Raw genomic sequence first — 23,916 nt, 5'->3', positions numbered from 1 at the left:
CCACAGAAAAGCCCTTGGGCGTTGGCGTGCCAAATACAGAAAATCCGCGGTCGCGACCTCGACTCCAGTCCACCACCGGCAGTAGAGGCTGAACATTTGACAGTGCCAGCCACTCGTGCTGGTGAAGCGACAGAAAATTTAACAAACGTGTGCCGTGGAACCCGATACAGAAGCCAACAGACTTTTTTTAATGCTTCTTGCACTTATTACTACATAAAACACAATTTAAATTACACATTACCGTTTTCAGTATTTCACTAGTAGTTCGGTACATACCGGTAATAATGGAACAAGAGAAGGTATGTGCCTCTATATACCAATAAAAAAAAACCATTTCTCCACGATGCAATAAAATTACATAATAAACTGCCGAAGAAATGACAAAGATTACTAAAACACGTGTATTTAAAAAGGCAGCTAAAAATACTTAATAAGTAATACATATTACACTAGCCGGCCGGAGTGGCCGAGCGGTTCTAGGCGCTTCAGTCTGGAACCGCGCGACCGCTACGATCGCAGGTTGGAATCCAGCCTCGGGCAAGGATGTGTGTGATGTCCTTAGGTTAGTTAGGTTTAAGTGGTTCTAAAGCTCTAGGGGACTGATGACCTCAGATGTTAAGTTCCATAGCCATCATGAAGGTTTGCTGAGTTAGTTTTTCAGTTTGACTGAAAGCAGAGGATGAAGACATGCATGGGGCGTATTTGCATTTTTAAGGGCCTGCAGTTTTCCAACTGATTGACGAGAATATGAGGCGCATATTAGCATGTTTGTGGTCTATATCACCAGCGCTTGTCCATAGTCTGTACAGTGATTACGTAGGTTCTGTATTGTATGTTGTCTGTTGAAAACTCCACATGATCGAAAGAACATTGCACAGTACAGGCCAACCGAATGAAGCGATGCAGTTATGACATTGACCTCATAATCGGGAGTTTGTCCGTCTATCCAGATTTAAGTATTCCGTGTTTCCTTGAATCATTTCAGGCAATTGACGGGCTGGGTGCTTCAGCAAGGCTACGACTGACCGCCTGTCATATCCTCGTAAAAACGTATCTATATTTTCCACGTTTAGGTATATCTTGAGCTATGTTTTTTCACTGTATTATGATGACAAATCATGTATCATTGAGAAATGATCCCCGGAGAAATAAATAAACAACAGAATGAATCCTTTATATTACAATACCGTGGTGTAGTCCTTACACCACTGTAATGATAACTGCCTTGCAACCTGAGGAACAGTGTTCTCCTGGCATCTGAAAAATGTTATTTAATTACTTAAAAAACACACGTTTACCACAAATAACACTCCACTTTCAAGTAACATATTACGTCTATGTTTTTTATTACGTGGCTTCATACATTATCTTCAAATATCTTTTCTGTAATAATAAGAAGTCAGTAAGAAAAATAGCCTTTTCCGACACTTTAGCGGTCTTTGGGCATAATTTTTCTACCATACAGTGCACATGTCTCAACAACTTATGTCAAAACGTACACGATTATTTCCCAGAACACAGTACTACAACGTTATTCTAAATGATTGACCCATTTTCAAAACTTCGTATTTATTCAAGTACAAATCCAAAATGAACAAGCTTTATACCAATGAAAAAAGGAAGTTTCAAAGGTTTTTTTCGTAATGTTTGATATCAATTTAAAACTTTCTTGAATCCGTACATCATCCTTGACACACGCGGTCGGCCTGTGCTTTTTCCTTTGCACACACTCCCAGTCTGTTTAAATTGCTTGAACCAACGGCTAATGCTTTTGCGAGTTGGTGGTTGAATACCGAATTTTGTACGAAATGCCCGCTACAGTGCAATTTGCGACTCACTTTTCGCGAACTCAAGAATGCCGACAACCTTGTGCTTCACATTCGCCATCTCACTTAGCTGACAGTGAAACGGAATGATGGCCCTATTGCCGAGCGCACTCTACCGACCGCTTCTCAAAACCACCACCCCCGCCAAAAGCTTTGAAACTATCTCTTTTTATTGCTATAAAGTTAGTTGATTTTGGATATGTACTTGAACAGATACAAATTTTTGAAAATGGGTCCATCATTTAGGACAATCCTGTATATCGGTAGTAGGCCGGCTACACGGCATTACCACTTTCACGACTCTTAACTTGTGTGAAGACGGCTGTGTCTCTCTCCACTAAGACTGTCCTGCCTGTGGATCAGTGTCTGTTGCGGGAACGTATTGTCTTAGGCTGAATAGGAATATCAATTCCTGCACGTAAGTTCGCAACCCCCATAACTCATCCAGAGTTCGAAGGCGACATTTTTTTCTCGAATATTCTCCTCAAATGAGTTTGTGCTATAGTCCTATTCATGAACGATGGCCGTTCACGCAGGTCTAGGCAGGGACGGGATTCCCACCGTTGCCGGTTCCAAGTGAAGCTGCCGTAAGCGCCTACAACGTGCTTCGCCGTGAAGAAGGCGTGTGTGGTGCAAGTTACGCCTCTCGCTTGCTTATGTATAATTGGTCGCTAACTACTACAATCAGCGATGGCAACTCGCAACAAATGAAGTAAAAATTCAGTAAATAAATCATTACGATCACGTTTAATGTGCCCAACATTCACAACAGAGCGCTAAAATCGCTACTGAACGCTCATACGTTGTCGGAGAATGCGGGAACAGTGTCGCCAACTTTCCAAATCAAAATAAGCTAAATGCGTCTACAAAGACAAGCCAGAAAAAAGCTGATCAGTTTTATTTTTGCAGTGATTATACTATATAACAAACTAGCATGAATTTGTGTTCATTTTATTAATTTGGAATCTGCTGGACACTACAGTAAAACAGATGATTGACTGAGAATGTATAAACATTATATTAATATTTAAAACCTCGATATTTTGATGCAAAGATTCAAATGAACATCTTCGTGTCAGTTTGTCTTTTTCTCGCAGTAAAAATATAAATCTCCCCCCATGAACCATGGACCTTGCCGTTGGTGGGGAGGCTTGCGTGCCTCAGCGATACAGATGGCCGTACCGTAGGTACAACCACAACGGAGGGGTATCTGTTTAGAGGCCAGACAAACGTGTGGTTCCTGAAGAGGGGCAGCAGCCTTTTCAGTAGTTGCAGGGGCAACAGTCTGGATGATTGACTGATCTGGCCTTGTAACAATAACCAAAACGTCTTTGCTGTGCTGGTACTGCGAACGGCTGAAAACAAGGGGAAACTACGGCCGTAATTTTTCCCGAGGGCTTGCAGCTTTACTGTATGATTAAATGATGATGGCGTCCTCTTGGGTAAAATATTCCGGAGGTAAAATAGTCCCCCATTCGGATCTCCGGGCGGGGACTACTCAAGAGGATGTCGTTATCAGGAGAAAGAAAACTGGCGCTCTACGGATCGGAGCGTGGAATGTCAGATCCCTTAATCGGGCAGGTAGGTTAGAAAATTTAAAAAGGGAAATGGATAGTTAAAGTTAGATATAGTGGGAATTAGTGAAGTTCGGTGGCAGGAGGAACAAACTTTTGGTCAGGTGAATACAGGGTTATAAACACAAAATCAAATAGGGGTAATGCAGGAGTAGATTTAATAATGAATAGGAAAATAGGAATGCTGGTAAGCTACTACAAACAGCACAGCGAACGCATTGTTGTGGCCAAGATAGATACGAAGCCCTCACCTACTACAGCAGTACAAGTTTATATGCCAACTAGCTCTGCAGATGACGAAGAAATTGAAGAAATATATGATGAAATAAAAGATATTATTCAGATAGTGAAGGGAGACGAAAATTTAATAGTCATGGGTGACTGGAATTCGAGTGTAGGAAAAGGGAGAGAAGGAAACGTAGTAGGTGAATATGGATTGGGGCTAAGAAATGAAAGAGGAAGCCGCCTGGTAGAATTTTGCACAGAGCACAACATAATCATAGCTAACACTTGGTTTAAGAATCATGAAAGAAGGTTGTATACATGGAAGAACCCTGGAGATACTAAAAGGTATCAGATTGATTATATAATGGTAAGACAGAGATTTAGGAACCAGGTTTTAAATTGTAAGACATTTCCAGGGACAGATGTGGACTCTGACCACAATCTATTGGTTATGACCTGTAGATTAAAACTGAAGAAACTGCAAAAAGGTGGGAATTTAAGGAGATGGGACCTGGATAAACTGAAAGAACCAGAGGTTGTACAGAGTTTCAGGGAGAGCATAAGGGAACAATTGACAGGAATGGGGGAAAGAAATACAGTAGAAGAAGAATGGGTAGCTTTGAGGGATGAAGTAGTGAAGGCAGCAGAGGATCAAGTAGGTAAAAAGACGAGGGCTAGTAGAAATCCTTGGGTAACAGAAGAAATATTGAATTTAATTGATGAAAGGAGAAAATATAAAAATGCAGTAATTGAAGCAGGCAAAAAGGAATACAAACGTCTCAAAAATGAGATCGACAGGAAGTGCAAAATGGTTAAGCAGGGATGGCTAGAGGACAAATGTAAGGATAAGGATGTAGAGGCTTATCTCACTAGGGGTAAGATAGATACTGCCTACAGGAAAATTAGAGACACCTTTGGAGAAAAGAGAACCACTTGTATGAACATCAAGAGCTCAGATGGAAACCCAGTTCTAAGCAAAGAAGGGAAAGCAGAAAGGCGGAAGGAGTATATAGAGGGTCTATACAAGGGCGATGTACTTGAGGACAATATTATGGAAATGGGAGAGGATGTAGATGTAGATGAAGATGAAATGGGAGATATGATACTGCGTGAAGAGTTTGACAGAGCACTGAAAGACCTGAGTCGGAACAAGGCCCCCGGAGTAGACAACATTCCATTGGAAATACTGACGGCCTTGGGAGAGCCAGTCCTGTCAAAACTCTACCATCTGGTGAGCAAGATGTATGAAACAGGCGAAATACCCTCAGACTTCAAAAAGAATATAATAATTCCAATCCCAAAGAAAGCAGGTGCTGACAGATGTGAAAATTACCGAACAATCAGTTTAATAAGCCACAGCTGCAAAATACTAACACGAATTCTTTACAGACGAATGGAAAAACTAGTAGAAGCCGACCTCGGGGAGGATCAGTTTGGATTCCGTAGAAACACTGGAACACGTGAGGCAATACTGACCTTACGACTTATCTTAGAAGAAAGATTAAGGAAAGGCAAACCTATGTTTCTAGCATTTGTAGACTTAGAGAAAGCTTTCGACAATGTTGAATGGAATACTCTCTTTCAAATTCTAAAGGTGGCAGGGGTAAAATACAGGGAGCGAAAGGCTATTTACAATTTGTACAGAAACCAGATGGCAGTTGTAAGAGTTGAGGGGTATGAAAGGGAAGCAGTGGTTGGGAAGGGAGTGAGACAGGGTTGTAGCCCCTCCCCGATGTTATTCAATCTGTATATTGAGGAAGAAAGAAAAATTCGGAGTAGGTATTAAAATCCATGGAGAAGAAATAAAAACTTTGAGGTTCGCCGATGACATTGTAATTCTGTCAGAGACAGCAAAGGACTTGGAAGAGCAGTTGAATGGAATGGACAGTGTCTTGAAAGGAGGATATAAGATGAACATCAATAAAAGCAAAACGAGGATAATGGAATGTAGTCGAATTAAGTCGGGTGATGCTGAGGGAATTAGATTAGGAAATGAGACACTTACAGTAGGAAAGGAGTTTTGCTATTTGGGGAGCAAAATAACTGATGATGGTCGTAGTAGAGAGGATATAAAATGTAGACTGGCAATGGCAAGGAAAGCGTTTCTGAAGAGGAGAAATTTGTTAACATCGAGTATAGATTTAAGTGTCAAGAAGTCATTTCTGAAAGTATTTGTATGGAAGTGAAACATGGACGATAAATAGTTTGGACAAGAAGAGAATAGAAGCTTTCGAAATGTGGTGCTACAGAAGAATGCTGAAGATTAGATGGGTAGATCACATAACTAATGAGGAAGTATTGAATAGGATTGGGGAGAAGAGAAGTTTGTGGCACAACTTGACCAGAAGAAGGGATCGGTTGGTAGGACATGTTCTGAGGCATCAAGGGATCACCAATTTATTATTGGAGGGTGGCGTGTAGGGTAAAAATCGTAGAGGGAGACCAAGAGATGAATACACTAAGCAGATTCAGAAGGATGTAAGTTGCAGTAGGTACTGGGAGATGAAGAAGCTTGCACAGGATAGAATAGCACGGAGAGCTGCATCAAACCAGTCTCAGGACTGAAGACCACAACAACAACAAAAATATAAATAAAGTTTCTGCTAAGTACTTACAGGACAAACTACAAATACCTGCACTGTAATATATTATTCCTTATACCTAGCAAACAACTACACTGAATAGAAGTTCACTTTTCTTCTTCTCAGTTCAGCCGTTGGCACATTGTTTATTGCAATTGTCGAGCTTTGCTTAGAACAGCTTCCTTCATTATTATGACGTTGTAAGCTATGCTGCAGCAGCATTTTCAGCAGCACTCTCAATGCTTATATTTCGCATTTATGGTTTTGGCCTTGTGTAGGTGTATGCTGATGAGCCTGGAACTGACCTTTAGTTTGTTCTGCATTTAAGTAAGTCTAATAGTACGTTTTCATGGGATATTAAAGCATATTTTGAAAGCTTAGTTCAATGACGATAATTTTCCTTTCACGAACAAGGATTTGTATGCTTTCCTATAATCATGGGGGAAAAAAGCCAGAAAAAAGGGAAATCATTGTGAAAAAAACCATACATTCGGACTCTAGCTAAATCATGTACCAGATAAATGTCATAAAAAGATTCCAGGACTAGCTCTAAAAAAGCTGATACAGCAACACGGTGCACATCGTCGGTTCGCAGAACAAGCCCGATCTCGCCCGCTATCGTCCGTACGTTTGGGTGACGATGGAAGATTTTACTGAACAGGCATCTGTTGTGCGCAGTATACCTTCTTAGTTTCGCCACGTTGTAAACGCTTGCTAATAGTTATTTCTTGCGTTTTGCTTTCATCGGGTACACACAATGATTTCGATTCCAGATGTGAATTTTGCTCATGGATCGCTTTAACACAATTTCCACGTATATTTTCTCGGCCTGACGCAGCGATATGGTGCACACAAATCGGTGAATTTGAAGCATATCAACTCTGGAAGATCAAGCATAAGAGCCAGCGTCTCCTACAGCTCATAATTACAACGCTGCTCATAATATTTTTGACGTCAGTGACATTTCAACTCTGCCATTGTTCCTTAGGTTCAGTAGTTTCCATTATCCATGGTACGATTATGTTTGCATGACACAACCAGTTTTCCTGTAGTTAAGAGTGTAGTGCAGTTGGATAACAATCGAATGCTCTCCAGACGTTTACTATTCAGAAACAATGTTGTCAGACTTGAACTAGAGGCCTGTATTAGTGAACTTCCATTTCTGGAGCCTTTTCGATGACTTCAATGTTCCAACAGTTTTTTGCAACACATTCTAAAATAAAAACGTTAAATAATTTAAAAAGTTCTCCCTAGTTCGCCAAGAATGTGAAACACATTTATCACATGTTTCTTTGATGGTAGCAATTGACGATTTAGAAATTATCTACCTTTCACTGTTTGTCGCTGTGCTTGTGAGGGATGTGCTTTTTGTTCCTCAAAATGTTGAGATACTTTAAATTTAATGATTGAGACGTCACTCAATTTGCCTAAAATACGTGCATTCATTGAGACGATTTTATCTTGCCCTCTGATTAAATCTGTGGGAGTGAAAGTCACTTTGTTACATTGCTAAAGGCTACAGGGACAATATTTCTGCAGTTACCAATACGGTTGTCTTCCACAGGTTCTTTACCAACAATCCTGAGGCGAAGAAGAGGTTCACCAGCTTCAAGGACGTGCCCATATCAGACCTGCGAACCAACCCCAAGTTCCACGCGCATGCTAACAGCGTCATGTATGCACTGACTGCTGTTGTGGACCACTTGGATGACCCTGAGGTCATGATTGAGATGCTGCGCAAGCAGGGCGAGAACCACGGCCGAAGGAAGATTACAGAAGCAGAGTTCTTGGTTAGTAGCCCACAGACTGCAAAACATCACAATGCATATAGTTTCATCTACCAAAGAACATTATTTGCAAATGGTGACAGCTGCCAAATTTGTATGTCTTTTCTCCTTCTATCTCCAGATGCCTGCCTCAAAACAAACGACTAATGCATTGCTTTTGCTTTAAGGTCTCGGACTCAATTCCAAATAAACTTCACCTTATGACTCCGTACATGTCTCATTTTTCCCTCCTTTCCTTCATCTAGCAACATGATCTCATTTTTTGGACGATCAGGCCTCAAATTTCCCTTCCAGCATCCCAATTTATGTTATCAATACTGTCTACAGGTGCCTTGGAGTGATTCAGTGGATGGTTCCCAAAAAAAGTCCATACCCCATTTCCTTTCTCTTTGTGCTTGTGTTCTACGTTATGGCAACTTTGGCACTGACAAGAAGTTTAACTAAACTCAATTCTCTTTTCTCATTCCTTAATTCCCAAAAGATTCTATGTTCTAAAAATAAGTTTAGTTAATTGGTGTTTCACAATTAATAAGAGACTTTTTAAAAATACAGTACTATCTCAGTTGAACCAGAAAAGTGTAAAATGTTCACTGTGGGCCATATCTGATGTTTTCATTGTACTGGTTCCAAGAGTGGACCTGATGGAGCAGGGTAGCTGCTGCAGTTTGTTAGTTTAGCTGTAAATCAGAATATAGTGTTGAGATTTCACATCCAATGATACTTGATTCCACTTTTTATTACTCAGTATTCATTACAAGCTGTCACTTTCTTGAAATTTCCACTGAACTGACATGTTTTATCTGTTTGGCTGAGCAGGACTTAAATTTGGTTTATGAAGGTGGTTTTAGAGGAATTTGGGACGACGGGATGAGCGAGTTGATGGCAGGTGCCTCTGCTCATAGCAGTTTTAACATCTGCGTAATTGCTCTAGACATTGAATGTTCTCTTATTCAGGCATTCATTAAATTATATTCATCAAACATATTTTTCCTTCTTCAGTATATTCATTTAAGGCAGTCACAATATGTAATTATACATTTTACATGTAAAAAACAACTGAGCACCACTACTGTAGTACTGCCATGAGAACAATATTGGATTTTGTCTTGTCACCAATAGGTTATTGAATATAATAACTTACTTGCTATCTAGTGTCTTTGGTTCACTATCTCACATTGGTTTCTCTACAAGTGAGGGATTTATGTTACTGTTCTTACCCATCTGCGTATAGCCAACATTATACCCTTAGTAAAAATGAATGTTGCTTACCATGCTGCAAAGTGATTTGTTTTAATCAATCATGATATCTCATGTACACTCTAAAACAAGAAAAAGATGCCTCATGATGGAATTATCCGAATAGATCTGAAATGAGTAGATGCGATTTATATGTACAGACAAACAAATGATGACAATTTCAGAAAAATTGGTTGATTTGTTCAAGTGAAAAAGTTTCACGAATTGAGTGAGTCAATAATGCATTCATCCACCTCTGGCCCCTAAGCAATCAGTTATTCGGCTTGGCATTGATTGATCGAGTTGCTAGACGTCCTCCTGAGGAATATCGTGCCAAATTCTGTCCCTAGATCATCAAAATTCCAAGCTGGCTGGACAGCCCTGCTGATAATGCTCCAAACATTCTCAATTGGGGAGAGATCTGGTTACCTTGCTGGCCAAGGTAGGGATTGGCAAGCACGAAGACAAGCAGTAGAAATTCTTGTCATGTGCAGGCAGGCATTATCTCGGTGAAATGTAAGCCCAGGATGGCTTCCCATGAAGGGCAAGAGACAATGATGTACTCGTAGAATATCCTTGACATACCACTGTGCTGTAAGGATGCCACAGATGACACACAAAGATGTTCTGCTATGAAATGAAATGGCAGAGCAGACCACCGCTTCTGCTTGTCGGGCTGTATTGCAGGCGACTGTGAGGTTGGTATTCCGTTGCTGTCCAGGGCATCTCCAGACATGTCTTTGGCCTCAGATCTCATTGAGTGGAACAGAATTGTCTTTAGTGACGAGTCGAATTGAGCCCCGATGCCCAGTGGAGGCGTGTCTAGAGATATCCAAGACAGGTATGGGATACCAACCTGACAGTTGCCTGTCATAAGGCTTAACAATTATAAATAATGGTCTGGGTTGTCATTTCTTTTCAATAATAGGACTCACTTAATTGTCATCCCTGGCACCCGTACAGCATAGCGGTACGTCGGCATCTAATCTACATCTACAGTCATACTTCGCAAGCCAAAATATGTTGTGTGGTGGAGAGTACCCTGTATTTTCTCAGTAGTACTCGTTAAAAAGAATGCTGCCTAAATCTCCAGGGATTGCCATTTGAGTTCCCAAAGTATCTCCATAATACTTGCAGGTTATTCGAACCTACTGGTAACAGATCTAGCAGCATGCCTCCGAATTGCTTAAGTCTCTTCCTTTAATATGAGCTGGTGCAGATCTCAAACACTTGAGCAGTACTCAGTGATAGATCACACTAGTGTCCTATGTGTGGTCTCCTATACAAATAACCATATTTTACCAAAGTTCTTCCAATAAACTGATGTCTACCATTTCCCTAGCACTGTCTTGACACACTCATTCCGTTTCATATTGCTTTGGAACATTATGCCTAGATATTTAATTGATGTGACTGTGTCAAGCAGCACACTATTAATACCGTATTTGAACATTATGGGTTTGTTTTTTCTTCTCATGTGAAGTAACTTACAGTTTTCTACATTGAGTGCTAGCTGCCATTCATCGCACCAACTAGAAATTTTATCTAAATCATCTGCATCCTTCTACAGTCACTTAACAATGACTGCTTATATTCTATGTCCCGTTTTGTTGTCCTCCATGGAAAGTCATCTGTGGCTTACATTTCAGCAAGATAATCCCCGAATACATATGGTGACAGTTTGCACTGCTTGTTGTCATGGTTTCCAAATCCTACCATGGCCAGCAAGGTTACCAGATCTCTCCACAGTTGAGGACATTTGAAGCATTATGGGTAGGGGCCTACAGCCAACTTGGGATTTCGATGATCTAACACATAAAGTGAACAGAATTTAGCATGACACCCCTCATGAGGACACCAACAACTCTATCAATCACTGTCAGGCTACATAACTGCTTGCACAAGGGCCAGGGATGGACCAAAGTATTATTGATTTGCTCAGTGTGTGAAGTTCTTTCTCTGGAATAAATATCCAGTTCTTCTGAAACTGTAATTATTTGTTTGTCTGTACATGTAAATCACATCTACAGATTTCTATCCCATTTGGATAATTGCTTTGTAGTATGTGTTTTTTTTTATTTTTCTCTTACAATTAAAGTGTAAACTATACAGCAAACTTAAGCAAAATACCTTGCTAGTTATCTAGTTTGCATGTGTGACTTAAAGATATGCTACATGTAGACACTGGAATAGCTTAGTAGTAGAGTCTTTTGCAAGTCAAGAGAGGAAAGTGGAAGTTCAGTTTCATTCGATTGAACTCTAAAACCAATATTGATTTGCCCAGTTAGTTGCTTGTCAGTGGGCAATATAAAATTATATATAACTGCTACAGCTATCTTGCAAAATATCCACATAAAGAACAATAAGCAGCATTGTGTGTGGCAGCTGAAAAAATATAATTTTAAAGAAGGCACGTATGTTTTCCAAATATGCTATTCATTGTAATTTTTCAAAATGGAGTGCCACATTGGACAGTTCATACAAAAGCTCTTCTTCAGTTAAAGAAATGGTTGGATACAATTACAATGAAACAATTTTTTTTTCAACAGCATCGGTATACTTGCCATGATATGCATTCATCTTCACAGTGGAAAAATACCTATTGCAACAACTTCACAACATACACTGCAAGACGTGCACTTGCCGATGTAACAGTATCATCTACAACTATATTCATGCATGGCAAACTACTGTGAATTGCATGGCATTATTCCACGTATTACAATTTCTTTCCATTCCATAAACATATATGGTGTGAAAAGAATGACTACTTATATGCTTCACTGCATGCTGTAATTAATTTAATCTTATCTTTGTAGGGCCTAAGAAAGAGATATATATATTGGGCTGTAGTAAATGCCTATATTTATGATTTAATACTGTTGTTTTCAAACTTTGTAAGTAAGCTTTCATGGGATAGGTGGTGCCTATCTTCAAATCTGCCAGTACAGGTTTTTCAGCTCCTCTGTCAGGCTGCACTGTGTATAGAACAAACATGTGACCATTCATGCTGTCTTTCTGTACATTCAGCAACCTCTCCATTAGTCCTATATGGTATGAGCTGAGTCACAGGCTCTTGAGCATTATCTGTGATAGACTGCACATGTGTTTTGTAAGCAATCTACATTGTAAATAAGTTTTTCCAATATCCTATCAGTGAGACAAAGTCAACTACCACTTCACCTGCAACTGAGCCTATACAATCATGACACACAGGTATCTGTATGAGCAACACATGGTCACTCATTATCTTGTTGAAAAATAACATCACAGCACAGTCACCGGCATCAACACATCAGGGAATAAGAGCATCATTTAAATTGTATTACAGACACACTCATGGGCGAAGCAGGTGGTGGACTTCAGTTTGTTGGTAGAGTACCAGGGAAGTGTACTCAGTCTACAAAGGAGATTGCTTACACATCACTCATATGAACAGTTGTAGAATATTGCTCAATTGTGTGGGACCAATACCAGATAGGATTAACAGGCCATATTGAACACATACAGAGAAGGGCAGCATGAATGGTCACAGGTTTGTATGGCCCATGGAAAAGTGTCACAGAGATACTGAAAAAACTGATCTGGCAGACTCCTGAAGATAGACGTAAACTATCCTGAGAAAGTCTACCAACAAAGTTTCGAGAACCAACTTTAAATGATGACTCTATGAAAATACAACAACCCCCTGCATATTACTCACATAGGGATTATGAGGATAAGATCAGAGTAATTATATGCACAAAGGCATTCAAACAATCATTCTTCTTGTGCTCTATATGTGATTGTTACAGGAAGAAACCATAATAAATGGTACAATTAGATGTACGAAGGTGGTTTGAAAAGTTCTTGGAATCACCATGAGAGGTCAGCGCTAGCACAACAAGTTGTTCACGTAATATTCATTGGACTACTGCCTGTAGACACGTGCCACGTCAGTACTCTTGAAAGAAAGCTGTGGTGGTGACTTAACCCTGTTGTTGTTCCTGCATAGTTATTTGCAAAGGTGGAAAAAAATCGAGATTCGAGCAGTGATTAAGTATTTTGTAAAGAAATGTATGAAAGCAAAGAACATTCATGCCAATTTCCAGAATACACAAGGGGACTCTGCGCCTTCATATTCAGCTGTTGCCAAACAGACAAATGAATTTAAATTTGATTGGGGGAACTTACATGATAATCCACACAGTGGTCAGCCAAGATGTGTCACAATTTGAGAAATCATTGCAAAAGTGCACAAAATGTTCCTGGAGGATCGCCGAATGAAAGCGCCTGAAATTACTCACGCTTGCCAGATGTCATCTAAAAGGGTATATCACATTTTAACTGAATAATTAGAAATGAAAAAAATATCTGCAAGATGGGTGCCACGACTCTTGATGCTGAATCAAAAACGGAAGAGAATGGACGTATCGGAACAATGATTGGCCCGTTTTAGGAGAAACAAACAAGCTCTTTTGCACCGGTTTGCGACCACAGATGAAACTTGGATGCACTACTATACCCCAGAGACAAAACAACAGTCAAAGCAGTGGAAACATACTGATTCTCCACCACCAAAGAAAGCAAAGACAATTCCTTTGGTGGGAAAGGTCATGCCATCAGAGTTCTGGGATGCAAAGGGGATTCTGTTTGTAGATTATTTCCCCATTGGCCAAACAATTACTGTAGAATAGTATGCTAACATCCAGGAGAAATTGCAACAAAAGATATGAGAAAAAGGCCAAGTTTAGCAAGGCAGAAAGTCATCTTCCATTGAGACAATGTGCGTCAGCACATATGTGCCATTGCCACGGCAAAATTACATGAACTAAGGTATGAATTGTTGCCACACCCACCGTATTCGCCTGATATGGCTCCGTCAGACTTCCATCTCTTTCCAAAACTGAAAATTTGTCTTGGTGGATGAAGATTCACTTCAGACGAAGAATTGATAGCTGGAGTTGGCAACTATTTTTCAGGCCTGGAGGAAACTCATTTTCAAGATGGGATCAAGGCACTGGGGCATTGTTGGACCAAGTGCATAATTCTACAAGGAGACTAGATCATCATCATCATCATCATCATTTAGACTGATTATGCCTTTCAGCGTTCAGTCTGGAGCATAGCCCCCCTTATACAGTTCCTCCATGATCCCCTATTCAGTGCTAACATTGGTGCCTCTTCTGATGTTAAACCTATTACTTCAAAATCATTCTTAACCGAATCCTGGTACCTTCTCCTCAGTCTGCCCTGACTCCTCCTACCCTCTACTGCTGAATCCATGAGTCTCTTGGGTAACCTTGCTTCTCCCATGCGTGTAACATGACCCCACCATCTAAGCCTGTTCGCCCTGACTGCTACATCTATAGAGTTCATTCCCAGTTTTTCTTTGATTTCCTCGTTGTGGACACCCTCCTGCCATTGTTCCCATCTACAAGTACCTGCAATCATCCTACCTACTTTCATATCCGTAACCTCAACCTTGTTGATAAGGTAACCTGAATCCACCCAGCTTTCGCTCCCATACACCAAAGTTGGTCGAAAGATTGAACGGTGCACAGATAACTTAGTCTTGGTACTGACTTCCTTCTTGCAGAAGAGAGTAGATCGTAGCTGAGCGCTCACTGCATTAGCTTTGCTACACCTCGCTTCCAGTTCTTTCACTATGTTGCCATCCTGTGAGAATATGCATCCTAAGTACTTGAAACTGACCACCTGTTCTAACTGTGTTCCTCCTATTTGGCACTCAATCCGTTTATATATCTTTCCCACTGACATTACTTTCGTTTTGGAGATGCTAATCTTCATACCATAGTCCTTACATTTCAGATCTAGCTCTGAAATATTACTTTGCAAACTTTCAATCGAATCTGCCATCACAACTAAGTCATCCACATATTGCAAGACTGCTTATTTTGTGTTCACATATCTTAATCTTACCCAGCCAGTCTATTGTTTTCAACATATGATCCATAAATAATATGAACAACAGTGGAGACAGGTTGCAGCCTTGTCTTACCCCTGAAACTACTCTGAACCATGAACTCAATTTACTGTCAACTCTAACTGCTGCCTGAGTATCCATGTAAAGACCTTTAATTGCTTGCAAAAGTTTGCCTCCTATTCCATAATCTTGTAGAACAGACAATAACTTCCTCCTAGGAACCCGGTCATATGCCTTTTCTAGATCTATAAAGCATAGATACAATTCCCTGTTCTATTCATAACACTTCTCCATTATTTGCCGTAAGCTAAAGATCTGGTCCTGACAACCTGTAAGAGGCCTAAACCCACACTGATTTTCATCCAATTGGTCCTCAACTAATACTCGCACTTTCCTTTCAACAATACCTGAGAAGATTTTACCCACAACGCTGATTAAAGAGATACCTCTGTAGTTGTTACAATCTTTTCTGTTTCCATGTTTAAAGATTGGTGTGATTACTGCTTTTGTCCAGTCTGATGGAACCTGTCCCAACTCCCAGGCCATTTCAATTATCCTGTGTAGCCATTTAAGACCTGACATTCCACTGTATTTGATGAGTTCCGACTTAATTTCATCCACCCCAGCCGCTTTATTGCACTGCAATCTATTGACCATTTTTTCCACTTCCTCAAATGTGATCCTATTTCCATCATCATTCCTATCCCATTCTACCTCGAAATCTGAAACATTACTGATCGCATTTTCACCTACATTGAGCAACTCTTCAAAATATTCCCTCCATCTGCCCAAGGCATCCACAGGATTCACCAGCAGTTTTCCTGACCTGTCCAAAATACTTGTCATTTCCTTCTTACCTCCCTTTCGAAGACTGCTAATTACACTCCAGAATGGTTTTCCAGCAGCTTGACCCATAGTCTCCAACCTGTTTCCAAAGTCTTCCCACGATTTCTTCTTGGATGCTGCAATTATCTGTTTGGCTTTGTTTCTTTCTTCAACATAACTTTCACTGTCTACCTGGGTTCTGGTATGTAGCCATTTTTGATACGCCTTCTTTTTCCTTTTACAGGCTGCCATTCCACCAAGCTGTTTGCTTCATCCTACTTTTACACACTACTGTTCCAAGACATTCTTTAGCCACTTCTAGTACTGTGTCCCTGTACCTTGTCCATTCCTTTTCCAATGACTGTAATTGACTACATTCAACTAACTGGTGCCTTTCTGAGATCGCTGTTATGTACTTGTGCCTGATTTCCTTATCCTGAAGTTTCTCCACTCTTATCCTCCTACATATGGACCTGACCTCCTGCACTTTCGGCCTCACAATCCCAATTTCACTGCAGATTAAATAATGATCAGTGTCATCAAAGAATCCCCTGAATACACGTGTGTCCCTCACAGCCTTCCTGAATTCCTGATCTGTTATTATATAGTCGATGACAGATCTGGGTCCCCTGCCTTCCCAAGTATACCAGTGAATGTTCTTATGTTTAAAAAAGGAGTTTGTGATTACTAAGCCCATACTGGCACAGAAATCCAAGAGTTGTTTACCGTTCCTGTTGGCCTCCATATCCTCTCCAAATTTACCCATAACCTTTTCATACACTTCTGTTCGATTTCCAGCCCTGGCATTAAAATCGCCCATGAGCAGAACACTGTCCTTGTCCTTTACTCTAACAACTACATCACTGAGTGCCTCATAGTAACTATCCATCTTATCTTGATCTGTCCCTTCACAATGCGAATATACTGACAGAATCCTAATTTTCTTGCTAGACACTGTCGAATCTATCCACATCAGTCATTCGTTTACATACCTTATTGCAACTATGCTGGGTTCCATTTCTTTCCTGATGTAAAGCCCTACACCCCATTGTGCTGCTTTGACTCCTGACAGGTAGACCTTGTATTCTCCCACTTCCTCTTCTTTCTCACCCCTTACCCGAATGTCACTAACAGCTAAAACGTCCAGCCTCATCTTACTTGCAGCCTCTGCCAGCTCTACCTTCTTCCCAGAGTAGCCCCCATTGATATTAATAGCTCCCCATCTCATTACCATTTGTTTGCCAAGTCGTATCTTAGGAGTCCCTGGTTTGTCAGTTAGAGGTGAGACTCCGTCACCTCCAATGGTCCGAGGCATTTTGCTCTGATTATTGCCAGCATCATATTTAAAGTACCAGGGAAGCAGGTTGCTAGCCTTACTTGCCCCGAGTCCCATTGGGTTTTACCCCTAACGGCTGAGGGACTAACCAGTGGATTTGGTAGTCTTTGCCGTATGAGAAAAAAGGTGACCATGACTCAGAATATGTCCGAGATGCCCAGCCTTATTCCAAAGTAACTGGTATCCCGACTGTCGAGACCACTTACTTGGCCACTCATACGTTGCCCGTGGTTCATGAACTAGGACATGACTACAGGAACCCACACCATGAGACTAGATTGAATAATAAAAAATTTTCAGTGATGTAAGTACTTTTTTCCGTTTTGAGAACTTTTCAAACCACTCTCGTACCCTCTGCCGTACACTTCACAGTGGTATGCAGAGTATACATGCACACTGGTATCCAAAAGTGAAGCAACAAATGGAAATTTTACAATGTAGCATTTATTTTGCAACAAAACAATATAAATAGCAGATAGCAAAGTAGAAACAACCTAAAGCATACAAAACTACAACATACATAAAAGTAGGCGAAAATATTCTTCATTTTTTCCAACTTAACAGATTTGCACACACATTGCAACAACTGGTTAATGTATTCAGTTTGGTATATGAACACCCCTGGCAGCAATACAAGCCTGACAACAATGGAGCATGCTGAAACTCCACAATAATGTTTTCAGTTTCCTCATACTACTCAGTCTGTGTAAAAATGTTTGATGCTGTTAGAAAAGCTTCTACCACTGAAAGTTAAAAGTTAAATATGGAGTCAGAAGTGAGATTCCTGATCAGCAGCTACATTTTGCTAATGTAAATGTATGTGTTTCAAACATCTATAATGTCATACTAATCGAAAATTTAGTTAATTATTGTAGAAACCTTTTCACTCAAAATTGTCACACTATCAGCTTCACAAATATCATCTGGCACCTTCGAAACCTTATACATGGTACATTAAAAAATATTTTTATGCATGACACTTGGGGCTGAGCAAAGAAATAGGTGCTGTATGTAGGCTGTATGCTGAGTCACTGTATGTTAGTTAGAACTAGGGACTGTGAATTTGTCTTGGCCTTAATTCCCTTCAGATGAGCATCAGATAATTTCACTTGTTGTCCTAATTAATAATAAAAATTAACTGCTTAAAAAACATGCTGCAAAGATTTGCCCATATTGATTTCACCTTTTGGTCAAGACAACTCAAGACACACAAAAATTATTCAGGGTGTCCGGAACTTTTAGGACTCATATTTTGAACTGGAATTCATGTCCAGACATGTACTGTTTCTGTACTACAACCATTTGAAAACATGTTGGTAACACAACCACTTTTACAAGTAACTTTTTAGGCACAACCCATGTCAGAGAGGTAGAATAGGCACTATATGCCGATCCAAACAGTACTTTTCTGGTCTTGGTTCCTATTTGAAATATTATGTACTGACTCACTTCTACGAGAAGTTTGTAATGGAAATTTCTGAACACCCTGTAAAATCTCTGTAGAATAAAATAGTGCTGAACTCTGCCTTTTTTCTTCTTGTAGCTGTGTTATTATGAATATTATTTTTGCAAAGTATTGAATTTCAAATACAGGAAAATTAATTTGTAATTTTTGGCATATGTTACAGGCATTGAAGAAGGATTTCTTTCAATTTCTGCTAGAGAAACTCAGTGCAAAGATGACCCCAGAGTGCATCAAAGCATGGGAGAAAATTGCTGATGCAGCATTTTCTACAATGATCAACTCTCTGAATGAGGTCCAGAAAAGTCAGCATGTTATCTCTTGAGCAGACACCCAAAGCAGCTACAACATTTCCATGTGAAATTCAGTGCTACACTCAACAGCATTGTCACAACTGGAGAGTTGTTCCTCAGACCACTTTTACGATGTTTATAATTTTATGACAAGAGAAGGGGTCAAATGAGAATTCAGAGTGTTGTAACAAAGGCATATTTTCATAACGTTTAATACTGTGAAAGACTGTGTTGCATGCCATTGATTTTAGCACAGCTGACAGAACTCTTCTTATGGACAAAACCAAGGAAAATATTTTGGAGAAACAAGAAAAGACACTGCTTACACAATCATCTGTCAACTGTGCAATGTTTAAATAATCAAGAATCACTAGTGAGGAGATGAGTTTCACATCAGGATAAATGGATTTCAAAAAAGGGACTGAAGAGGAATGAGAAGTGAGTCAAATGTGAACCATTTTATCTTAAAAGACAATATATTTTGCACCCACTTCAGTGACATGGCAAGGATTTTTGCTCTGTGTACTTAGATACACTTCTTGTGAAGGTGTAATATTCTGTATAGATTAAAAATGTTATTAATACACAAGCAGTTTCAGTGACAATCAGGAGAACAAAATGCCTGAAATATCTACCTAACGAGAGAATATTTTGGAGTCTGATACAACAGAAATAATTAGCCCCAATTGGCTCTAGTGGTCCTGCTTCCTTACTATCATATGAAGAAAGCAGAACATGCCATAAGTTGTTCTTACTATAACAAAATTTAGTTTAGTTTTAACATTTTAATACTTTATCCAGCAACATATTTTGACTAAAGGACATAACCTGTGTAAGCAAGATTTTATCATCCTGGAAGTTTGTATGCTTGGGTATTAACTTTTATCAGTAATTACCTTGTTTAATTCATGTTGAATTTGTTTACCTACAGGATAATGCTATAGTACTTTAATAAGATGATCCTTTCCTTTTTTGTTCCATTTTTTTCCTTCGTATGTCGTCACTGTTTTCACAGCATAAATTTTATTGGTATTACAGTAAAAAGCTGTGCATTTAGTGCACAATTTTTATTGGTAGAAAAGTTTTCATGAGTCTCATATACATGATATTTGATATAGTTATTGGTTTACATGGACTAATATGAAAAATTTTAAACCTGTGTTACTATTATATTTTATAATAATTTAAAATGCTGGTATATTTAACTGTGGACTATGTTCGGTGACTACATTAAAAAAAATTAATAAGAGATGAAAAATATCTCTGAATACACAAAAATAATGATCCTAAACAGTTTTAATTATGGAATTCAGCTTACTTAATGTTATCTTTTGCAAACATTTCAACCACACTTCCTTAATATCTACGGGCTTTATCTTTCCTCATGTTTAGTAGTACACATTATTGTTTGGAGATGTTTTTGACAGGCTCAGCAGGTTGGGGGGGAGTTCCAACAAAATGTCAGTTGGCACCTCAGTTCACTTTCATAGATCCATTATTTGAACTGACATAATTCTGCAAGAGTTACTGCACAAGGTGCGTGTCACTGAATCCTTCTACAAGAGGATCAATTGTTATATCACTGTTTTTATTTCTTTAGAATTGGACTCTTGTTAACGGTTGCTACCTTACGGTTCTGTTGATATTTTATTTTATTATTATTTTTTTTTTTTCAACAAGGGACGATATGCATTTTTCTAAACTATGAGCTATGTTTGCTCTCCTCAATATTTAATTAAAATTATATTTACAATCAAGTCTGATGCAGTTGCACATGTAAGAAATGGATTCTGCAGATATAGTGCTTGTACTCATTTCTTTAAAATTTAACTTTTTTCTTAAATCAATTCTTAGTACATATAAAATGTAATTTTGAGAATGAGATCCTGAGAAATATGTCTGTGTGATGGACTGATTAACAGCCAGAAATCAGTGTGTTGTCATAGATCATACATTGAGCAAATGTGTTAGTAGCAAAGGGCAAGAATGGAGAACTAGTACTCAGTATGCAAAGATAGCATGGTGTAATGTAAACATTTCCTGGTAGTTTCTATGATTAACTATTACTTCAAAGATTAGGCAATACAGTGTGTGTGCAAAAACAAGAAGTAATTTTTGTCGTATATAAGTCAATCAAACTCAATATGATCATTCTTCCGGTCTACAAAGAAAAAACTTCTGCCAGAGTGCAAAAAACTGTCTGCTGAGTAACAATTATGACACTACTGTGCACTTTAATCATTATTTTATGCAATTGATGCACACTTATGATTTTCATCCTAAACAAGGAACTTGACATAATTCCACAAAGGTCATTTGGTATCATATTCCACAAATGCAATGAGCCTCTACTGACCCACCATCCCAGTAACTCACAGTGGAGATAATCATGAACAGTGACAGTAAATTATAAAGGAGAATGTTCAATTGGAATGCAACAGCATTCAGAGTTTCATCAGCCTCAGCTTTGGGTAATGTGAGGAACCCTTTAAAGATATCATGGTAACTTGCACATATAACCATTCTCTATGTAGAAAAGTGTGGTTGTTAAATCTTAGTCTTGACCATCCTTAGTCAGATGATGAGCTTCAGGGTGTTTACTTCTCATTCTTGAATTTTGAGGATTGCAGTTAGTCCATAATTGGAAGATGACAATTTACAAAACCACTTTTCTGTATTTCTGGTGCTATAACTCTCACACCTTCCTGATAGTTTTAGGAACATTGAAGATGAAATTAAACACAATCAACTGAACTGGTCTCCTATACGCCAAGAATACTGTAAGACCTCATTCTACAAATAACTGCAAATTAGGTATGCTGGGGTCACCGACTTAAGTTTTGAATAGTTTACAAAATCAAGTTATTGGGTGCTGAAGTCTTACAACTGATGTTCAGTATGTTATGTAGATCAGACCAGTGCTTTGCGTGCAAAGTGAAAGTTAATATATTATCATTAGAACAGCTATTTAATCCATGTATTTGAATACTACTCTCATACCACCAATTATTTTCGTAAATATGTTGGACTCATTGCTCTGTTGTGGGGTGGCAATAAAAGAGAGAAATAAAAATGAATTTTGAATCACATTTCTCATTTCACTGTTTCATTTTGTCAGAAGCACAATAAATATCGTCTTTTTAGAAACAGTAAAACAGAGTAGTTCTGTATGGGGCAATATGACCTGAATGGTTAAATGTCACTCAAGATTTTTAGTATCTGTCTACAGATCTTTAAATAACAACTGAAATATTATGGCATCTATTGAAGAAGATAGAGTTCCGTATATAATACAGGACAAAAATTCATTTGTTTCACAATAAATAACAGAAGGGTATATTAGCCATGAGTTACACTGTATGTATGTATATATATTTTTTCCTTCTAGTGGGTTTTTAATTTTATTAGGACATCAAAACAATCAACAGTGCCTCAGAAGTGGAAAAAAAAGGTGTGTTATTCACAGAACATGTAAGAAAACATTCTTATTGACTTGTATCAATCATTGTTGAGGGATCTGAAAATTTGTTTTATGGTATATAAGAACATATTGTTGAATATGAAAAATGTCATATCAACCACAAAAAATTAATTGTGTACATTTGTAATTATAGAAAGATGTAAAATTAATGGAAATAAATACTTGCTTTATTACTTTTTGCCTAAAATATTATTCTCTTAATCATGAATACAATCAAAACCTGCTCTTGTGATTGCAATGAAAAGACTACACTAGAAAATGTATCTTGTATAAACTTTTTCTGTGGTTAACAGATGCATTTAAAATAAAAAAAAAATTAACCACTCCCTTTATCCTTGGATGTCGAATTGTAGACAAGCATGTAAATAAAGCTACTTTTCTAACAAAGTTTTTGGACAATACCCTGCTTTGAGTTGCCACGAAACACTTGTGGTTCATTCAGCCAGCACTGCAGCACATCCAGAGACAGAAATTGCGGAGTCGGTTAGGAGAGGAAGAATGGCAGAGGAAGGGAGAGTTGAAGGGAAGGGGTGGTGACAGCTAAGGAAGGGAGAGGCAATAAGAGAATGGAGTAGAGGCATGAAACAAATGGCTTGCACTGTTGCTAGCAAAATTGCAGTTATGTGGCAAATGAAGAAAATGGATGCAATAGTCGAGTAGCATGGAGAACAGTTTGATAGAAAACAGAGAAAGATAAGGATGTTCATTAATAGGCAGATAACTGAAACATAGGTAAAATGGCAAAAAGCTGTTGGCATGGAGAAAAGGAAACTGGGATAGAGGGTGGGTGTGGAACCAAACCTGGTGCAGATGGAGATAATGGAGATTATGAGTTGTGGAACTGAAGAATGTGCTGGAGGGATATTTTCCATTCATACAATTCAGAAACGTTGGTATGCATGGAGGGGGATCAATATCCAGATACCACCAGCTGAGAGGCAGCCATTGCTCCTGTACGGCCAACTACGCTCTTGGCCACAATTTGGTGGTAGCCATCCGTTCAAGCTGAAAGCTGGTTGGTAGTCATAGCTACATAAAAGCCTGTGCAAAAGTTGCAGCTGACAATGATGCATGTTATCCAAAGTTGAAAATTTCATTATGGTTCAGTGCCTTCCTCTGGAGAAACACTTACTACACTGTACAATGATTCATAATTGAATTGTGATGGATGTGAGAATGGAAGTACCACATATTGTCAAGTGGAGAAACTGGTATCATTCTCTATGAGCAAGACAATAAATTTGTAGCAGCACATTTTATTGCAATAAACATCCAATCAATATGTTGCTTGAGGCTTTGTCTTTGCTATTGAAAGGGGTGCTTTTCTGAATTGATGTAGGCAGGAGCAGGGAATCATTAGGAA

General features: G+C 39.0%; 1 protein-coding gene across 1 annotated transcript in view; it reads left to right on the top strand.

Annotated features, from left to right (window-relative positions):
- Nucleotides 1–22,726, top strand: part of LOC126161515 (globin-1) — a 316,997-nt gene extending 294,271 nt beyond the window's left edge. The window contains exons 4-5 of the mRNA XM_049917420.1: nucleotides 7,772–7,997; nucleotides 18,946–22,726. Coding sequence (XP_049773377.1) covers nucleotides 7,772–7,997; nucleotides 18,946–19,104 — 385 coding nt within the window. The 3' untranslated portion in view covers nucleotides 19,105–22,726. The remainder of the gene's footprint in view (nucleotides 1–7,771; nucleotides 7,998–18,945) is intronic.
- Nucleotides 22,727–23,916: the final 1,190 nt, after the last annotated feature.

The sequence above is a fragment of the Schistocerca cancellata genome, chromosome 2, assembly GCF_023864275.1.
Source record: "Schistocerca cancellata isolate TAMUIC-IGC-003103 chromosome 2, iqSchCanc2.1, whole genome shotgun sequence".
NCBI lineage: Eukaryota > Metazoa > Arthropoda > Insecta > Orthoptera > Acrididae > Schistocerca > Schistocerca cancellata.
This window is presented reverse-complemented; position numbering and strand designations above follow the sequence as displayed.